The sequence below is a fragment of the Echinops telfairi genome, unplaced genomic scaffold (assembly GCF_000313985.2).
Source record: "Echinops telfairi isolate 266 unplaced genomic scaffold, ASM31398v2 ScPeMD7_7410;HRSCAF=8448, whole genome shotgun sequence".
Taxonomy (NCBI): Eukaryota; Metazoa; Chordata; class Mammalia; order Afrosoricida; family Tenrecidae; genus Echinops; species Echinops telfairi.
Genome location: NW_022111310.1, coordinates 20,354,532 through 20,372,677, shown reverse-complemented (window position 1 = coordinate 20,372,677; position 18,146 = coordinate 20,354,532). Strand labels below are relative to the sequence as shown.

The 18,146-nt window shown below is 44.7% G+C and overlaps 1 protein-coding gene across 1 annotated transcript in view; it reads left to right on the top strand.

Moving 5' to 3' along the window:
• The window catches only part of ASTN2 (astrotactin 2), a 1,157,183-nt gene that overhangs the window by 893,235 nt on the left and 245,802 nt on the right, over positions 1 to 18,146 (top strand). The window contains exon 17 of the mRNA XM_045296567.1: positions 5,500 to 5,765. Within this exon, the coding sequence (XP_045152502.1) occupies positions 5,500 to 5,765 (266 nt within the window). The remainder of the gene's footprint in view (positions 1 to 5,499; positions 5,766 to 18,146) is intronic.

The window sequence follows — 18,146 nt, the reverse complement described above, 5'->3', positions numbered from 1 at the left end:
TCTTGAGACATTAGCAAGTGGCACAGAGACCAGAATTTGTAATGTGTACCCAAAGGTTTGTAATACCCAAGGAACCCACTGCCAATGAGCCCGTTCCCACTCATGGCAGCCCTCTGTAGGGTTGCCAAGACTGCAAATCTACACAAGTAGACAACCTCTTCTTTCTCCCAAGGAGCAACTGGTAGGATTGAACCACAGACCTTATAGTTAGGAGCTCGATGCTTATCCCATAGCAGCACCAGGGCTCCTTTGAGAAATCTTCATGGCTAGCCCTAACGGGGAGTAGTAACATGGGGATGTCCTTGCAGGAAGGAACTTCCTGAAAAACTGGCTTTGGAGGTCAGGTCTGAAGGATGGGTGGAGCTTCGCCAGGCAAAGGCAGTGCGTGGGGATGGGATAAGGGGACCATTCTGTGCAGAAGGAAAAGCAAGTGCCAGGATGAAGAGAACAGAAACAGGTTGTGCTCAAGAGTGCAAAGGTCAAAGGAGCTGAAAGGAAGAGAGGGGTGGGGAGTGAGCTAGTGATTGGCTTGAGAAGGCCCGGGGGCCTCCAGCATGCCATGTTAAGGACTTTGGTTTTTTATCCTAAGAGTTGTCAGGTGCCATTGAAGAGTCTTAAGCAGGAAAGATACATCAGGTTTGCCCTTTAAGAAGATGAGTCTAGCCACAGGGTGGAGTTGACTCAAAAGTAATTAACTTTCACAATGGTAATGTCTACCTGGGAATAATAGACTGGCTGGCTAATGGACTTTTCCTTGCTGTGACTCTGCTAGTTCATAATTTAGGGCAGGATTATTGTTAATACATGTGTATGCCACTTAGAAGTAAGTCCTTTCCCTGGTTAAGCTTTCAGGTTCTTCACCTGTTAAAAGATGGTGCTAGGTTGGATGACATCCCCACCCCACCCCCAAGCCTCCTACTGCAAAATCAATCCCTGCACTCAGCTGTGAATGTGGTGTTGTTGCTGAAGGTACTCTTCAGCCTGGCCTTTGGGCTTTTAGCTAGTGGGGCACTTCCCACTTGACCCCACCTTCCGTCCCACTTGTTGAGAATTTCCACAATAATATTCTGGACAGAACAGAACAGCTGAGATCTACAGATCATTTTGTCATTCCATGCATAGCTTTACCTTAAACTCGATGACTAGCAAGATTTGTGATATTTTTTGTTTTGTTGATTTGATCAAGGAGATTTTTACTCCCATCAACCAGGTTATATTTCTTCCCAATTAAATTATGTGCATATGGCAAGGTGCGAGGAGGGGCACGTCATCTGTGCTTGAACACAGAAATGACAGTAGTTTTAAGTGATAGATTGGTCATCAGAAGACTGGAGACGTGTGCTGATAGGATCCGCTCGCTCACTCACTGGGTGACTTTAGAAAGTCATTGGGCTGCTGTTTCGCCTTATTTAAATGGGGAGAGAGTTGTGCACAATTGGCCTTTACCAAAGTGTATTCTTTCAACGGCTTTTGAAATGATGTTCTGTGGAGAAAAGCTGCCCTCTCTATTTTCTCTTCTTAATTCACAATCCAGGGGGACTGAGGGTCTATTTGATTCCCCCCCCCCCACACACACACACACACTTTTTAAAATTTGATTTCAACTCATCCGCCATACTACCATATTCCTTGTATGACCTCGGATGTGGCCTTCCTCTTAGCTCCTTTGTCCCCACGGGGCTAGAGCAGAGGCTGTGGGCCTGTTTTAGTAAAGGGCTAGCTCATGAAGAGCTTCCGGTTGAAGAGCCGTAGAACTCCGCTGCAAGGACTAACTCTGCCATTGTAGACATGGATGCTGCATCAATAGGGGTGTGTGGCTGTATCCCAGCACAGTTTTCTTGACGAAAGCATGTTAGATTTGGCCTGTGGGGGGGGTTGTGTGTCATTGTTTTATTTATTTATTTTAAAGATCATTTTATTGGGGCTCATACAACTCTTATCATAATCCATACATCCATCCATTGTCTCAAGCGCCTTTGTACATATGTTGTCATCATTGTTTTCAAAGCATTTTCTTTCTTCCTGAGCCCTTAGAATCAGCTCCTCATTTTCCCCCTCCCTCCCCCATGAACCCTTGATAATTTACAAATTATTGTTATTTTTTCATGTCTTGCACTGTCCGATGTCTCCCCCAACCCCCTTGTCTGTTGTCCATCCCCCTGGGAGGGGGTTAAAGGTATGTCATTGTGATTGGCTTCTCCCACCACCTCAATATGGCCACATTCAATATTGGTCCTGAGGAGTTTATCTGTCCTATATTCCCTGTGTTTCCAGCTCTTATCTATACCCATGTATGTGCTCTGGTCTAGCCAGATTTGTAAGGTAGAACAAAAAATCATAATGTGAAAGAGGGGTTGTATTAGTCTAGGTACTTTGGAGAAACAAATCCACGGCGACTCACGTATAAGAGAGAGTTTTATGTAAAGAAAAGGTGCATCACGAAAACATCCCAACCCAATGCTGCCCAAGCCCACAAGTCCAACATTAACCCATTAACCCAACACCAGTCCACAAAGTCCTCCACCTCACAAAACAGAGGCAATGATGCCGACTGCAGGAGGAAAGCTGAGTCCGTGAACGTGTAAGCATCTCAGCACTGGCAAGGGTCTCCACACGGCTGCTCCAGCACCCAGGGCTGCATTGGGATAGATCCATGCGGCTTCTCCTTGGGGATGTCTTGTAGGAAGTCAATCTTGCAAGCTGAAGCAGGGAACTGCTAAGGCAGCTGCACCCAATGCAACCATCACAAAACAAGAGACCCGAGAACTAGAAAGGCGAGGCTTCACCACTCATTTATCCCTCCGCCTTTCAACCAGCACCACATGTGATTATCGGCCAGGCTGGCACAATTAACTAACTCAGGGGTGTAGTGCAGAGTGGAGGCCCAAAGCCAATCTGTAAGCAATTGGACATCCCCTTACAGAAGGGTCGGGGAGAAGACGGCCAGTCAGGGCACAATATAGCAGCGATGAAACGTATAGCTTTTCTCTGGGGTCATTTTTTTATGACCTCTAGGCTAGAAGGTGGGCTAGCTGGTCTCTAACATCCTCGCAGCTCTGGCTGCACCCTGACCTTTTAGACCTGGAGGTTGTTTGCTCCCAGGCTCAAAGTCACCCTTCTGCAGCACAATGGCCCTGGCCTGCAGTTCCAGAATTTGTCATCGTCTTCTTCTTTTGACATGTCTGTATGTAGGCTGTGTTCCCAGCAGCGGAGATGCCTTCTTCACAGCCTTGTTTTGTTTATCTTAGTAACTACCCTTCGCTAATCCCTCTGAAGGATTGGTTAGCTGGAATCTGTCTTGTCTTCCTCATCCAGAGCCTTTGATCTGATGCTCATAAGCATTTGCTGACAGCCAGACAGAAAAGGTGGAGCCCAGATCTCAGGCCCCAGGGCCCAGAGGGTAATGAATGAAGGCTGCGTTTATTTGTATTTCTAATTGGCAAGCCCATTTCCAGATCAGCTGCATGTCACTGCAAGCTGACAATAAAGACAGGAGGCAGCCTGACTTTCTCTCTTAGACCTCAGTGCCCAGGACCGACCTTTGCTTGCCTTGGCTTCACCATCTGGACCATGCTCTGTACTTTAGTACAGAGGCATCTCATTTGGCACCTGGATTATCCCTGGCCCATCCTTGAGGATGCCCTTAGCCTTGACTATCCTGTAAATAGTACCTTCTGAATTGTACAAATCACCTTCGAACTTTTTGGTGCTGAACCTTTCTTCCAAGGGCATCTTAGAGAGAAGGCCAGTCAATAAGTGAGCTGCTTTATTTGAAGCTGAGATAGGGGCTTAGGGCTCTGCTTGTCCATTTCCCTCCCGTTCGCTACAGGTAGATGAGATGCTTCTTGGGTGCCCAGATTCTGCCTACTGAGGAATTAGGGAACCTCTAGAGCAGATCATGAAGGAGGCTCAATCCATTAAGAGGTCCAGAACCGTCCTCTTTGCTGCGTCTCAAGTACATCCCTCCCACCCTGCTAGGCACTGCAGGGAGATCAGGAGTGGGAATATGACCCTTGGTTCCCAGGAGCTTATCCTGTGGTTGTAGAGATGAGCAGAAAACGAGAAAGGAAATCATGCTCAGAAAGATGAGATCTCATAAGGAGTAATATTTATTCTGAGAAGAGGCTTGGGACAACAAGGAAAGACTAGCCAAAATGACTGGCATTGGCATGGGCCCTGATCAATGGGAAATATCTGGAGACGTTCAGTGGGGGGTGGGGGTGGGGGTGGGGGTGGAGTCAGTTGTTCTAGGCCAGAGGAATGGGGCAAGTGGGGTACAGACCTGGGCAATACGAGTTGTACTGGTTGAGAAAGGGAGGCAAGGAATGGAGTGTACAGTCAAGAGTCCAAGCTCACAGGGCACAAGAAGAAAGCCACAAAACCAAGATAACGGGCCATCAAAGAAATCATTTCCTGCACATCTATGCTTTTCCAGATTGTTCGGCCCCCTTCTGCCTCATTTATCATCCATAGCAGGACAATTTGCTTGGTCCAACTCACCCCTTCTTACAGAATTAATCACCGAAGCTTTCTGGATATTAAGAGATAGTCCCAAGGTTGCAAAGCTATAGTGAAGCAGACACGGAACTGAAATAGAAATGCTCCAAAACTCGTTTCCCCATTATATGGAAAGCATCGGTCGGAGCAAGGCTTTATTGATTTATTTTTAATCATTTTCTTAGGGGCGCATACAACTCTTATCACAATCCATACAGACATCAATTGTGTAAAGCACATTTGTACATTCATTGCCCTCATCATTCTCAAAACATTTGCTCTCCACTTAAGCTCCTGGCATTAGCTCCTCATTTTCCCCCCTCCCTCCCCGGGGAGCAAGGTTTTAAAGGACACAGTCACACGCACACACCCACACTCACCCAAAATGAGCAAACAAACCAATAAAATAAAATACAAATAATAGGAAACACAAGATTTGTGTACGTTGACAGAGAAAGACTTTCTAGTTGGGCAAACAAGACCCTTTTCTGTTTACGTCTTGCATGGCCTTTGGAGAATCTTCTAGTCTGCCCATTTTTACTCATGTCAGAACTAAAGGCTGGAGAAGGAAAGGGGATATTTAAAGTGAATGGCAGAACAAGAAGGAGCCCTGATGTCATGGTGGGTGCACACGGGGCTGCGATCCACAGAGTCAGCAGTTCAAATCCACCATCCAGCTCCTCAGGAACAAGGCAGGGCTTTCTTCTCTCATAAGCAGTTAGAGTCTCAGAAACTGGCAGGAGCAGTTCTCCTGTCCTCGGAAGCTCAGTGGGGCAGTTCTAAGCCATTTTACAGCATTACAGTAAGTCAGCATCAGCTCATGGCAGTGACTTTGAAGGAGAACAGGGCACCCTCTTGCTCTCTGAACCATGAGGTCAGTCCTCTCTTAAAGGCACAAAGAACCAATGATTTGTCATCTTTTCTCCCTCCCAGCAGGTAACCAGCTACTGAGCACGTGTCCATGATTTGACCTCTCCTGCATCTCTCGTCTTACCTCTCCAGAAACCACGGAGCTGGGCAGCAAGGAGGAGCTACAGTCCATGCCCTTCATCACCTACCTCTCGGGTCTGTTGACGGCCCAGATGCTATCAGATGACCAGCTCATCTCCGGGGTGGAGATCCGCTGCGAGGAGAAGGGCCGGTGCCCATCCACCTGCCACCTGTGTCGCCGGCCAGGCAAGGAGCAGCTGAGCCCCACGCCAGTGCTGCTGGAAATCAACCGTGTGATGCCGCTCTATACCCTCATCCAAGACAACGGCACCAAGGAGGTGAGCGCCCGGCCCGGCACTTAATAACTTACACACACACACACACACACACACACACACACACACACACACACGGCTCCATACAGCTCAACAATGCTGTTGTTGTCCTCGAGGGCCTTCAAATCAACTCTGACTCCTTGTGACCCCATGTGACAAAGGAACACTGCCCCCTAGAGCTTTCTTGGGGATCATTTTGATTGAGGACAGGGTTTTCTCCCCCCAGAGCCACTGCACGGGTTCAAACCCGGAACCTTTGATCAGCAGCTGAATGCTGAACTGCTTCGCGGTCAGGACGATCAAAAGGAGAACCAGAAGCTAGAGCACATAGGACTCAAAGTGAGGGGGAAGCAGGGCAACGGCACGGGGACATATATGGGGCGTCCACATTCAACATGCTGGCTAGAGTTTTGCGTGGTGTACTTGGGAGAGTTTATTAAATCTATAAAACTAGCTAATGGAAGCGATGAAAGAAGCTCCATGGCACGTGGTTCAACAATGAGCTGGAGCCATGAACTAGCTAATTATGTGCCGAGGTCTCCAAGCTGACAACCATTCTGCAAAGGGACCTCTGAAAAGTTCATGGAAAAATTCCATGATCTCTCAATTCCATTTCTCCATAAAAATTTGGAAGCTCCTGTATATATCTGTGTTTGTGTGTGTGTATGCATGTGTGTGTGTGCATACACACATGTATAGCGTTTTCTAAAAGTTCATGGAAAACGGAACTAGATGAGAGTGGTGCTTTTCCAAGAACTTTTTGCAACCTCCAGCATACACACAGTTTACTTCCGTGTTGGCAGAAGTAAGCCAGAATGGGCCGTAGAAGGAAAGATGGCGAGGTTTTTAACATGTTACCAGGAGGGCCTAGTCCCCGAAAGAGGAGCTCATGCTTCGTAACCGAGAGAGTCGGCACGTGAGGTGGACTGGGATAGTAGAGGCACCAAACGGGCTGAAACGTAACAGTTGTGAGGTTATCAAAGGAGCAGGCAGTGTCTCATTCCATTGTATATAAGGTCACTGTGGTCACAGCCAAGTTGACAGCACACACAGACACACGCGCGATAATGGCTTGTGGAAACTGAAGAGTGGATGCTGGGCAGTCCGTCAGGGGGCTACTGCAGCATGTTGGAGACTGGGTGGAGGCGGTCTCTGTCTTAGGGACTGAGGATCTGAATGTCCCCATTCCCTGGCTACGTGTAAATGGTCCCAAGGCCTGCAGCTCTGGTCCTGTTTCTCCTGACCTGCAACTGACCTACACTCTCAGCTGTAACGGTTACTTCCCAGGGCTTTTGCGAGATGTGTTCTTGGTAAGTGTGACAGCGAGTGGAATAGGATTCCTTTTCTCTTTGTCCAAGAGCCAGATTTTCCCTGGGTCAAGATTCACTACCTTGGGCCTGACCAAATCCACAGGGGTCTTTCTTTCTGAGGCACTGCACAGCATGTTCTTAGGGAAATCCCAAAAGTGTGAAAGTTGCCACTAGATGTCACTGTTCTCCCTTCAGGAGACCTGGAAGCAATAGTTAATTCGATCATTTATTCAGTGAGGATTCTTAAGCACTTGCCCTATGCCAGGGAGAAAGGCTGGGCTTTCTACTCCCGTAAAGAGTTACAGTCTCAGAAACCCACAGGGAACTTCTACCCTGTCCTGTCTATAGGATGGCAAGGAGGGCGGGGAGGGTGAGTTTCTTAAGTTAAGAGGATGGCAGATGGACATGGTTTTCATCGTCATGCGGTTTACAGGTTTGTGGAGAAGGCAGATACCAATAAGGTCACTCTGCAGAGTTGTAAACGCAGACTATACAGTCTCAGCGAGAAGTCCAGGACAGTGGGTTGAATGGAGATAGCAGGTCCTATGGGGCAAAGAAGGCTCCCTTAACGAGGTGATGTGTAAACTGAGTCTTCCAGACACACGTGCATACAGTGAATGTGGAGGACTGGCTTGTGGGAGAAGTGTGGGCACAAGCCGCATGGAAGGCCCAATCCCTGCACATGCCCGATGAAGGAGCCTGTATGTCCCATTTGAGGGATGGGGTGAAAATCCGTGAGGCTAGTATGGAGAGTTATTAGGAACTCCATGGGAAACATGGAGAGTCGCTTGACAAATTTTTTTTCTTTTTTAAAAGAAAGGAGGGTGTTTAGGAGCATTTCCTTTATAATAACATGGTTGGGGATCAGGCATATAGGAGGTAAAATCCCATAGGCGTCAAAGGAGTTCCTAGACAGCTTCCGGCTCAGAATGGAGCCATTCTTCCATCTGAGCACCCTTGGCTCTTTGAGTTATTTGAGGAACGCAGTTGCCCTGAGACCCATTTCCTGACATGGTGAGTGAGTCTCAGAGAAGGGAGGGGAGGACTCTGGATGTTTGAGAAGCAGCCGTGGCCTCGACTTCGGAACCAGGGTGTACACTGGATGGCATCGGGCACTGTTGGATACTGTTTTCTTGCATGAGTGGCATGCCTTCAGGCTTGACTCGGTGAACCCATGGGAAAAAATTATGCTTTCTGCTTTAGCTGGAATGATCCCTCAATTATACTTTGGGCTGTGGTTTTGATTAAACAAAGCAGAGGGAAATTATTTATCATGGAGAATTTTATTCACATGTAAATCTTCTCCCTCTACCTGTTGGTCAATGACCCTCACACACTCCAAACCCAGAGGACTTGCTCGGCTCTGTACAACTGCTATTTAATGTACATGACTTTGTATGGCCTTTAATTTAGCTTGTGAGTAAAACAGGTTCCAGGTGAGAGAGAAAGAATTTTGCCATTGTGAAAAGTCAGAAAGAGGCGGTTTTGAATCTCAATTCTGCTTCTTACTGATTATTATTTTACTGGTTTGTGAACTCGCCATTATAACATCTCTCCATAAGTTTGGGGTTGGTAGGTTTTCTTTGGGAGAACTAGAAAATTGGAAATCCCGGGCTCTAAACTAGACCCCATCTTTGATTGTTAGACGGCAGTGAACAGGATGCTTTTGTTGTAGTTTTTTCCTTACTATTTTGGTCTTTCTTTCTTTATCTGCAAGTTCTGGTGGTATAAGGTGTTACACATGGGGTTACTAACCAGAAGGTTAGCTGTTCAAAGCCACCAGCTGTTCTGTGGGGAAAAGCTGAGGCTTTCTGCTCCTGCAAAGATTTACAGCCTTGGAAATCCACAGGGGGCAGTTTTGCTCTGCTCTTAAGGGTTGCTGTCCATCAAGAGACCCTATTAGGGTCCGGGGGGTGGGGGGGTAACAAGCGACCTAACAAGACCAAGACAAGTGTATTACCGAACTTGTCTGCAGCCCTCCACAGGTGCAGACTCATGCTTAAACGTGGTTTGCTTGGATAAACCCACTCATGCCTATTGGAGCCTGGTAACAATACATTTTTTGTTTAAGCTGGTATACATAGAAAATTAATTTCAAGGAAATGGCTCAAGCAATCGTGGAGGATTGAAAGTCGCAAAGAAGTCTCTTAATTGGTACAATGGAGAAATATGGTCCCCTTTGACTTTGAAATAGGGCCAGACGTAAATCCTACTCTAAATGCAAGGGATATATTTTAAGAGGCGTTCTGTGACCTGTAATTTATGAGTACAGAATAGTAAAATCATATCTTGTTTATTTTGCAGATCCACATATTTCTATTGCAGGTAACAAAACTAAGGCCTAGGGATCAGGAGTGACTGTTCTATGTCACAACACCACATCTGTATTTGACTCATGTGACCCCACCCCTAATTCTTCATCATGTCAAGACTCGGTTTCTTTGTCTAGGAAATAGATGGTGGCCACTTTCCTCACAGGGCTCTTAACTAGAAAACTTAAGAGACAAACCCACTAATGACTGAAAACTATAAATTGCTTGATGGATGGGGATGATTCTCTCTGAGTCCTTTTCTAGTCCCGACTTCGAATCCTGTGCACGTTTTGTTTCCTGCGGCGCTTGGCAGAGCCATATGGAGTGGTGCTCTCAGTATGGCCATCTGACTTGCCAGTTGATCGATCACCTCTCTCAGTCAGACAGATTTGTTTGCTCTGTTTCCATTACTTGGCTTAAACTGGGAAGAGAATTCCCACTGACAATTATGCAAAGATAATTAACAAGTAAGCCCCCCCAGCTTCCATTATTATTATTATTAATAAATCATTTTATTGGGGGTTCTTAAAGCTCTTAGAACCATCTGTACATCCGTTGTATCAAGCGCATTTGTACATATGTTGACATCATCCTTTCCAAAACATTTTATTTCTACTTGAGCCCTTGGTATCAGCTCCTCTTTTTGCCCCTCCCACCCTCATGACCCCTTGATAAATTATAAACGATTATTCTCATATCTTACATTATCACCACAACTATCAATCACTATTACCACCACCACCATCACTATACCACCTTTTGATACTACCGCTTCTACCATCAACTACAACTACCACCACCACTATAGCATACACCACCACCATCATTGTACTATCACACCATATTACCACTACCATCACCATTATAATCATCATCTCTTTGCTTCTATCACGTTGAACTAGGTCTCTCATGCATCTCAGAAGTTATCTTGATAGGAGATGCAATACAGAGAGCACTAAGTCACAGACTTTGCTTTCAAGAAGTTCACGGTCTGGTGGATGAAGCAGAAACCACATAAGCAACTATAATTACTTTCATACGTTACATTAATGCATGATTTATTTCATATAACACAATAGACATTCCAACAGTGTTAGAAGAGCAGCAGAAAGAAATTCCGAGAGGAGGAATCTGGAAAAGATTCTTGGGGCAGGGAAGGTGAATGGGGCCAGAAAGCACAGCAGGCAGATGCAAGTCACTGATAATGAAGATAATCATTCCAGATGTATATTATTTGCCCCAAACTTTACCTTATCTCATTTAATCATCCAATGGCTTTGGGGGGCGGGGAAGTCGTACTATTATGATCTGAGAAGTAGGAGTATATGAGGAAGAACTTGGCATCAAGCTTAGAGGAAGGCTTATTAACAACCTGCAGTCTGCCTCCTGAAAGTGAGGAGGACTTGAAGCACTTGTTGATGAAGCCAACCATTACAGCCTTCAATATGGATTACAACTCAATATACAGAAAACCCAAATCCTCACAACGGAACCAATAGAACATCATGAAACATAGAGAAGAGAATGAAGTTGTCTAAATTTCCTCTTGCTTGATGGACAACCAATGCTTATGGACGCAGCAGACAAGAAATCGAAGGATACACTGTGTTGGGTAAATTGAGGCTCAAGATTTCTTTAAAGTGCTGAAGAGCAAGGGCGCCACCTTGAGGACTAAGGTGCGCCTGATTCGTGGTTGGTCTTGCAATGGCCTCCTATGCATGTGCCAGCTGGACCTTGAATAAGTCAGACGCAATAAATATCCATGCGTCTGAATTACGGCACTGGTCAAGAGTATTTAAAGTACAATGGTCTGCCAAAAAAACAAACAAACCTGACTGGAAGAAGGACAGCCAAATGTTGTTTAGAAGCCAGGACATGCTTTGGACATGTTATTAAGAAAGACCAGTCCCTGGAAAAGGACATCATACTTGGTAAAGAGTCAGCAGGAAGATAAAAACCCTGAATGAGAGGGATTGACACAGTGGCTATAACAATTGGCTCAAAAATAGCAATTATGAGGATGATGCAGGACCAGGCAGGGTTTTGCTCGGTTATAGGTAGGGTCTCTCTGAGTGGGAACCAATTGGCCAGAAGCTAATAGCAACATTATTCTCCCTGGTTAGCAGATAGGAGGACAACGCTCAGAGAAGCTGTAAGATGTCAAAGTTAGTACTCTACACCCAAGTTGTAAACCTATGGCCCACAGGCCAATTCCAACCCATCGCCTGTTTTTATCAATGTATTTATGGGAACACAGTTAGGCCCATTTGTTTCCCATATTGACTATGGCTGCTCTTTTTGGGGGTGGGGGTTACAATTGCAGGGTTGGCTAGTTGCCACAGAGATAATATGTTTCCCAAAACTGGGAAAAAAATGTGCTAAATTCTAGTCAGACTAAGTGGAATTGAAAGAGAACAGTAAGGCAGTTGTGTCAAGCATTAAGGTTCAAACATATAGAAAAATAAAACATGGCACTTATTAAAAGTGCTTTGTGTGTATGAATATGCATTCTCTTAAATTATCACTGGACAGCACATTTGCAGTGTGCACCGTTATGCTCATTTCACAAGTAAAAATAACCTGAGGCTTTGAAGAGATTAAATAATTTACCTGAATATCCCACAGCTAGAGGGTTTTCAGATCACCACCCAAACCCAAGATGTGTCATTCCAAAGCTTATGTGTTTAACCTGTCGTTTAGGAAGCAGATCTGAAAGAAGTGCATGAGATAAAATGGGAAAATTGATAGGCAGGAGACTGAGCTATGTATGACTTTGAATGGTCAGTCGGGAGATTTGGATACTGGGCAACAAAGAGGGGTCACTTCAAAGCTTTGAACCAAGAAAACCAGAAAACTCGCTATGAAGTTCACACTAATAACTACACCACCAAAGAGTAAAATGCAAGGACCAGGGTCACTCAAAAACTCACTGTCACGCAGTCAATTCTAACTCATACCCTCCCTACACGGGGCAGGTTTCTGAGACTATAAAGCAGCAGTTTCAGCCTGTGGGTTGCAACCCCCTTGGGGGTCGAATGACCCTTTCACAGGGGTCGCCTAAGACTATTGGAAAACACATAAATATTTCACAATATATAATTACATATTGTTTTGTGATTAATCACTATGCTTTAATTATACTTAATTATGTTCCATTCGTGACCGTGAAAATACATCCTGCATATCAGATATTTACATTATGATTCATAGCAGTAGCAGTGATGAAGTAGCAACAAAAATAATGTTATGCTTGGGGGTCACCACCACGTGAGGAGCTGTATGAAAGGGTCGCGGCGTGAGGAAGGTGGAGAACCACTGCTCTCAAGACTCATCTTTCTCTATTGCAGCACTTAAACCACTGCCCACTGTGTTATCAGAGCTGATTCCACGGGGTTTCAAGGATCCACGACTTTGAGGCTTTAGGGAACTCTAGACCCAGAAAGATGTTGAAATAGGTAAGTGAAGTCTGGTTCAGGTCAGGCTTTTCCTGACTCATGAAGGACTCCTGACAAGCAGGAAGCAGACGGTGAAGCAGACAGCAGTGGCACAGGCTGGCAGCTGCAGAGGTAATAGGAATCAGAAAGTAGCTGAATGAATCCGCCATTTGATAGTCAGCTAAAGGCTCCTAGAATGGGCCATCTCGCCGCTTTACACGAATGGTCATACCCCAAAGGCGGTGTCATCAGGCTAGGACACAATTGACCACTTGGGCTCCTGACCCAGGAGTGCCTAGTTGACATAGACCCTAACCATCACAGGCAGTAACTAGATGAATAGCTCCTCGGGGTTATGGAAGGGGATATTGGGGGAAATGGAGAGCTAATCTTAATAGATTCAAGAACAAACAAAATGATCTAAGATTGAGTGTGGTGATGATGGCACAACTCTAATATATTTAAACCAGTGAGTTGTAGCATACACAGATTATATGACAATAAAATCGTTTAAATAAACTTCCCTGGACCCAGAACAAACAATCAGATTGATGTGAATGAGGGGAAAGGCAGAGTGGAGACCCAGAGCTCATCTGTAGACAATTGGACATCCCCTCCGAGAAGGGTCACAGGGAAGGGACAACCCAATCAGAGTGCAGTGTAGCACTGAAGAAACATACAACTTTCCTCTACTTCTTTAATGCCTCCTTCCCCTCACTATCATGACCCCAATTCTACCTTACAAATTCAGCTCGACCAGAGGATGTGCACGGGTACAGATAAAAGCTCTCGACACACAGAATACAGGACGAATAATGAGAGTAGTCATACCAGGAGGGTAGGGAGATGATGGGGGAAGAAAGGGGGGAAACCAATCACAATGATTCACATATAGCACCACCCAGGGCGGGGATGAACAACAGAAAGTGGGTGAAGGAAGACTGCGGTTGGTGGAAGACATGAAAAAAAAATTTATTAATTTTCAAAGATTCATGAGGTAGGGAGGAAGGGTGGGGGAGGGAGGGAAAAATAAGGAGCTGATATCAAGGACTAAAGTAGAAAGACAATGTTTTGAAAATGATGATGGCAACATATGTACAAATGTGCTTGACACATGGGTGTATATATGGATTGTTATAAGAACTGTAAGAACCCCAATAAAATGATTTTTTAAAAACCCTCAAAACTTCTTCATAATAAGCTCTCTGTCTGTCCTATGTCCTTCAAGAAAATCTAACAAAATTATCCCTTTAGGATCCCAAACCTTTCTGAGTTAACATTTCTGCTTTAGTGGATTCTCCTTGGAAGTCAGTATTTTGAGTGGGTATTTTAAGGATTGTATTTCCGAGAGAACTTGTCTGCAGCCATCCATTGACTACAGACGCATACTTAAACATGGTTTGGTTGGAATAAATGCATGCATGCATAAATTGGAAGCTTAGTGTCAATACTTTTTTGTTTGTTTTTACTTGTTCTGGAATTTGTAGAAAAATTATTTCAAGGAACTGGCTCAAGCAATTGTGGATGATTCCAAGTGCCAACATCATGGGTCAGGGTGCAGGCTGGAGACTTTTCCTGACTCAGGTTGTTGGAAGGACTCTTGGGGGCTGTGAGAGCTGGCATCAACAAAGTCTGAGGGGCAGGTGGCAGGCTGATGGTTCATGTCCCAAGAACCAGAGAATGTTGGGATGGATGTAAGATCACAAAAAGAGAATGATTACATAAGATTTGCCAGACCATTGAGAATCATGGCCTAGCCTAGTTGTCATATACCCTTAACCAAATATTATGCATGGCATCTCCCAGTTTTCTAAGTGTTCTTGACCAATGTTGTCAAACATTAAAATAAGAGGACTAGTTGGGTGGAGTCTGCTTCACAGGTCCACCTATGCACTGTCTGGGAAAAGTGGAGATTACAATAAAATAAAAGAAAATACACACAATGGTCTGCCTATAGTGAAGTAAAACAAGAGTAGACACTGTTCTGGGCACATGAAATCCATCAAGGGGCAAAAAAAGCATATGTATATTCTCATCCTATAGAAACTTAATTTATTACAGGATGAGTGTGTGGAAGGAGAGGGCATAAAATAATCCGGATAGTATGAACATTACATATTATAAAGTTACGACAACAAGCAAGCAGGATAAGGGAGGTGATGAGTGTATAGCAGAGTGTAGAGATCTGGACCTCCGGGGTATCTTCCTTTTTTTAAAAAAAAGTCTTTTTATTGGGGGCTCATACAACTCTTATCACAATCCATACATACATCATTGTATCAAGCACACTTGATACACTTGATTCATTGCCATCATCATTCTCAAAACATTTTCTTTCTTCTTGAGACCTTGTGTGTTAGACAGGGTTCTCTAGAGAGATAAAACCAAATTGCTGATAATTTAATATATTTATTTATAAAGATAATTAGATATATAACAAGAAATGAACTGTTAAATCATATACAGATAAATATATAATACAAGAAAGAAACAGTTAAATTATAAAGCACTACAAATGGCTCAGTGCAACTCACGTCTGCGAGAGAAAGTTGAGAGACTAGCAGTCCTTCAAGTCTACTCTGCCGCCAGATCTTCCTGTGTTTGTAGCACAGCAGCCAATCACAAGGCAGGTCACCAACCGCCAGTCCCCAGCTCCAGAGATGTCTTAACTTACAGCGACACAGTCCACAGGCTAGGCGTCCCACAAGCAGTGTAGCCTTTAAATTGAGGCACAGGACAAGCAAGGCAGCCGCACACTGGTCCGTTGATCAAAGAGTGAGAGACAAGAAAGGCAGGGCTCACCAAGCCATTTATCTCTCTGCCCTTCAGTTAATCCCACTTGTGTTTATCAGCCAGGCTGGCACAATAAACTATCTCACCTTGGTATCAGCTCCTCATTATTTCCCCTGCTTTCCCACCTCTCCTCCCTCACGAAACCTTGATAATTTGTAAATTATTATTATTTTGTCATGTCTTACACTGTCCAACGTCTCCCTTCACCTCAGGGGTGCCTTCAAAGTGCACCTGAACCACCAGGGGAAGGATGGGATGGAGTCTCTGGAAGGTGCAAATGGTCATTGTATTTGGCTGCTCATCAACTGTTCAGAGGTTTGACCTCACCCAGGGGGCCCTTGGAAGAGAAGTCTGGTGATCTGTTTTGAAACATCAGCCATTGGAAACTCCCTGGAGTGCAGTGCTACTCTGACATGGATCAGAGAAGTGTTTCTAAACAGTGCAGGTTCCTGGCCTCCCTCTCAGATCTCTAATTCTGTGTCTCTAGTGAGAAAGACTAGGCACTTTCATTTTCACAAGCTCCCCAGAGGAATCTGATACACATTGAGCTGGAGAACCTCTACCCCAAACCATGGCTCATCCATCCGTTCTCATTTCTAAACCCTTTCAGGGAATTCCTTGCTTGGGATTAAGCATGCCAAGTGCTTCTTATAGTCTAGTTTAAATCTCCTTTGCTTTTGTAGGCCACTTCCTCTCCTACAGGGAAAGGAGGTGAACTGGCCCGAAACCAGACTGTCAGGCAACAGGGAAGATCAAAGAAAAAAGAGGAGGGAATAATCCACATATTACTCAGCATGCTCATGGTCAATTACAAAAGAGGAACTTAATGTTTGGCTTGCTTACTCGCAAAATTGGAAAATATAGCCTGTTTCGTGGGACCAGAAGACTTTACTGGATTGAGTAAGACATACAGGACATGCTCTGAGAAAATGCAAACATTTTTTTGCATGTCATAGAGTGTAGCATGTTTTTGTTTTGTTTTTTTTGCTTCCATGGGACATTGAACTCGGTTATTAACTGCAATAAAATGAGAACGGCAGAATGCTTTCCCCCTGTACTTTTAATAATAACAACCATTCACTGAGCACGTACATTGTGCCAGGAACTCAGCTAATGCACTTTACATACTTAGCTCACTGGACCCTCACATGAACCTCATGCAGTGTGTACGGACTGCATTCTTCATTCCCAAATGGGAAACCGGAGGCCTGGAGAAGGGAAATAAGTCACTTGCTCCAAGGTTTTACAAACAGGAATTGGCAGAGCAAGGGTTAAACCCGGATCTATTGTCTCTGGAAACTGAGCTTTTTCTTGCTTTGTTGTTCTCTCTCTCTACTAGACACTTCCCTTCAACTTTTGGAATAAGTGGAATTCTAATGTATACTGAAAATACTAGTGCTGCATTCTATTGATTCCTCCAGCTACTGTCTCTTAATTTCTTTATTTGCTTGTCAAACATATTTTTTTTCTCCTATTTACATTAACTTTAGTTTCTATTAAAAGATCATTTTATTGGGGGCTTTTATAGCTCTTATAATAATCCATACATCAATTGTATTAAGCATATTTGCACATATGTTGCCATCATTATTTTCTAAGCATTTATTTTCTATTTGAGCCCTTGGTATTAGTTCCTCTTTTATCCCTCCCTTCTCCACCCTCCCACCCTCATGGCCTCTTGGTAAATTATAATGGAAATGATAATTATGAAAATAATTAAATTATGAAATGTATAATGATTTATATTTTCATATCTTACACAAACCACTGTCACCCTTCCCCCAGGTTTTCTGTTGCTTATCTCCCTGGGGGCTGGGGGATGTTGCTATGTGTCCATCATTTCAATCGGTTCCCCCTTCCTTGCCTCCTTTCCCCACCTTCTCCCTACCCTCCTGGTATCGCTACTCCCATTCCTGTTCCTGGATTCTGTGTGTTGTGAACTCTTATGTCTGTACCTGTGTACATGCTCCACAATGAAAGGCCGGACTTGGGTCATGATAATGGGGGATGAGGAAGCCTCAAGGAACCAGAGGATATTGTGTGTTTCATCAATGCATTACTACACTCTGGAGACTCATCCCTTCCTTGTGACCCTTCTGTGAGGAGATGTCACATTGTCTACAGATGGGTTTGGGGTCTCTGCTCCTACCCCCCTGGTTCTCAACCACATGTTTTTTGTGGGGGTTTGTTTGTTTGGGGTCTTCTGATGCCTGTTACTCTCAACACCTCATGATCACACAGGCTGGTGTGCTTCTTCCATGTAGGCTTGTTGCTTCTCTGCTAGATATAGCCATAGACACTATATCTTGAGACTTCTTTGGAGGTTCTAGAAGGGGAGTGCAGCTCCTCGTATACCCTTGACTGAAGGACAGTCCTCCTCCTATCAGGGAAGGTTGTCCTTTTCAACTGAGCATGCAGCTTTGGGAGAGATGCACATGGAGCAGTGAGGGAGGGAGGGAGGGAGGGAGGGGACACCCGCCTAGCCAGCCAGCTCAGTCGAATCAACCCTGGCTATCAATGGGGTGACAGATGTTG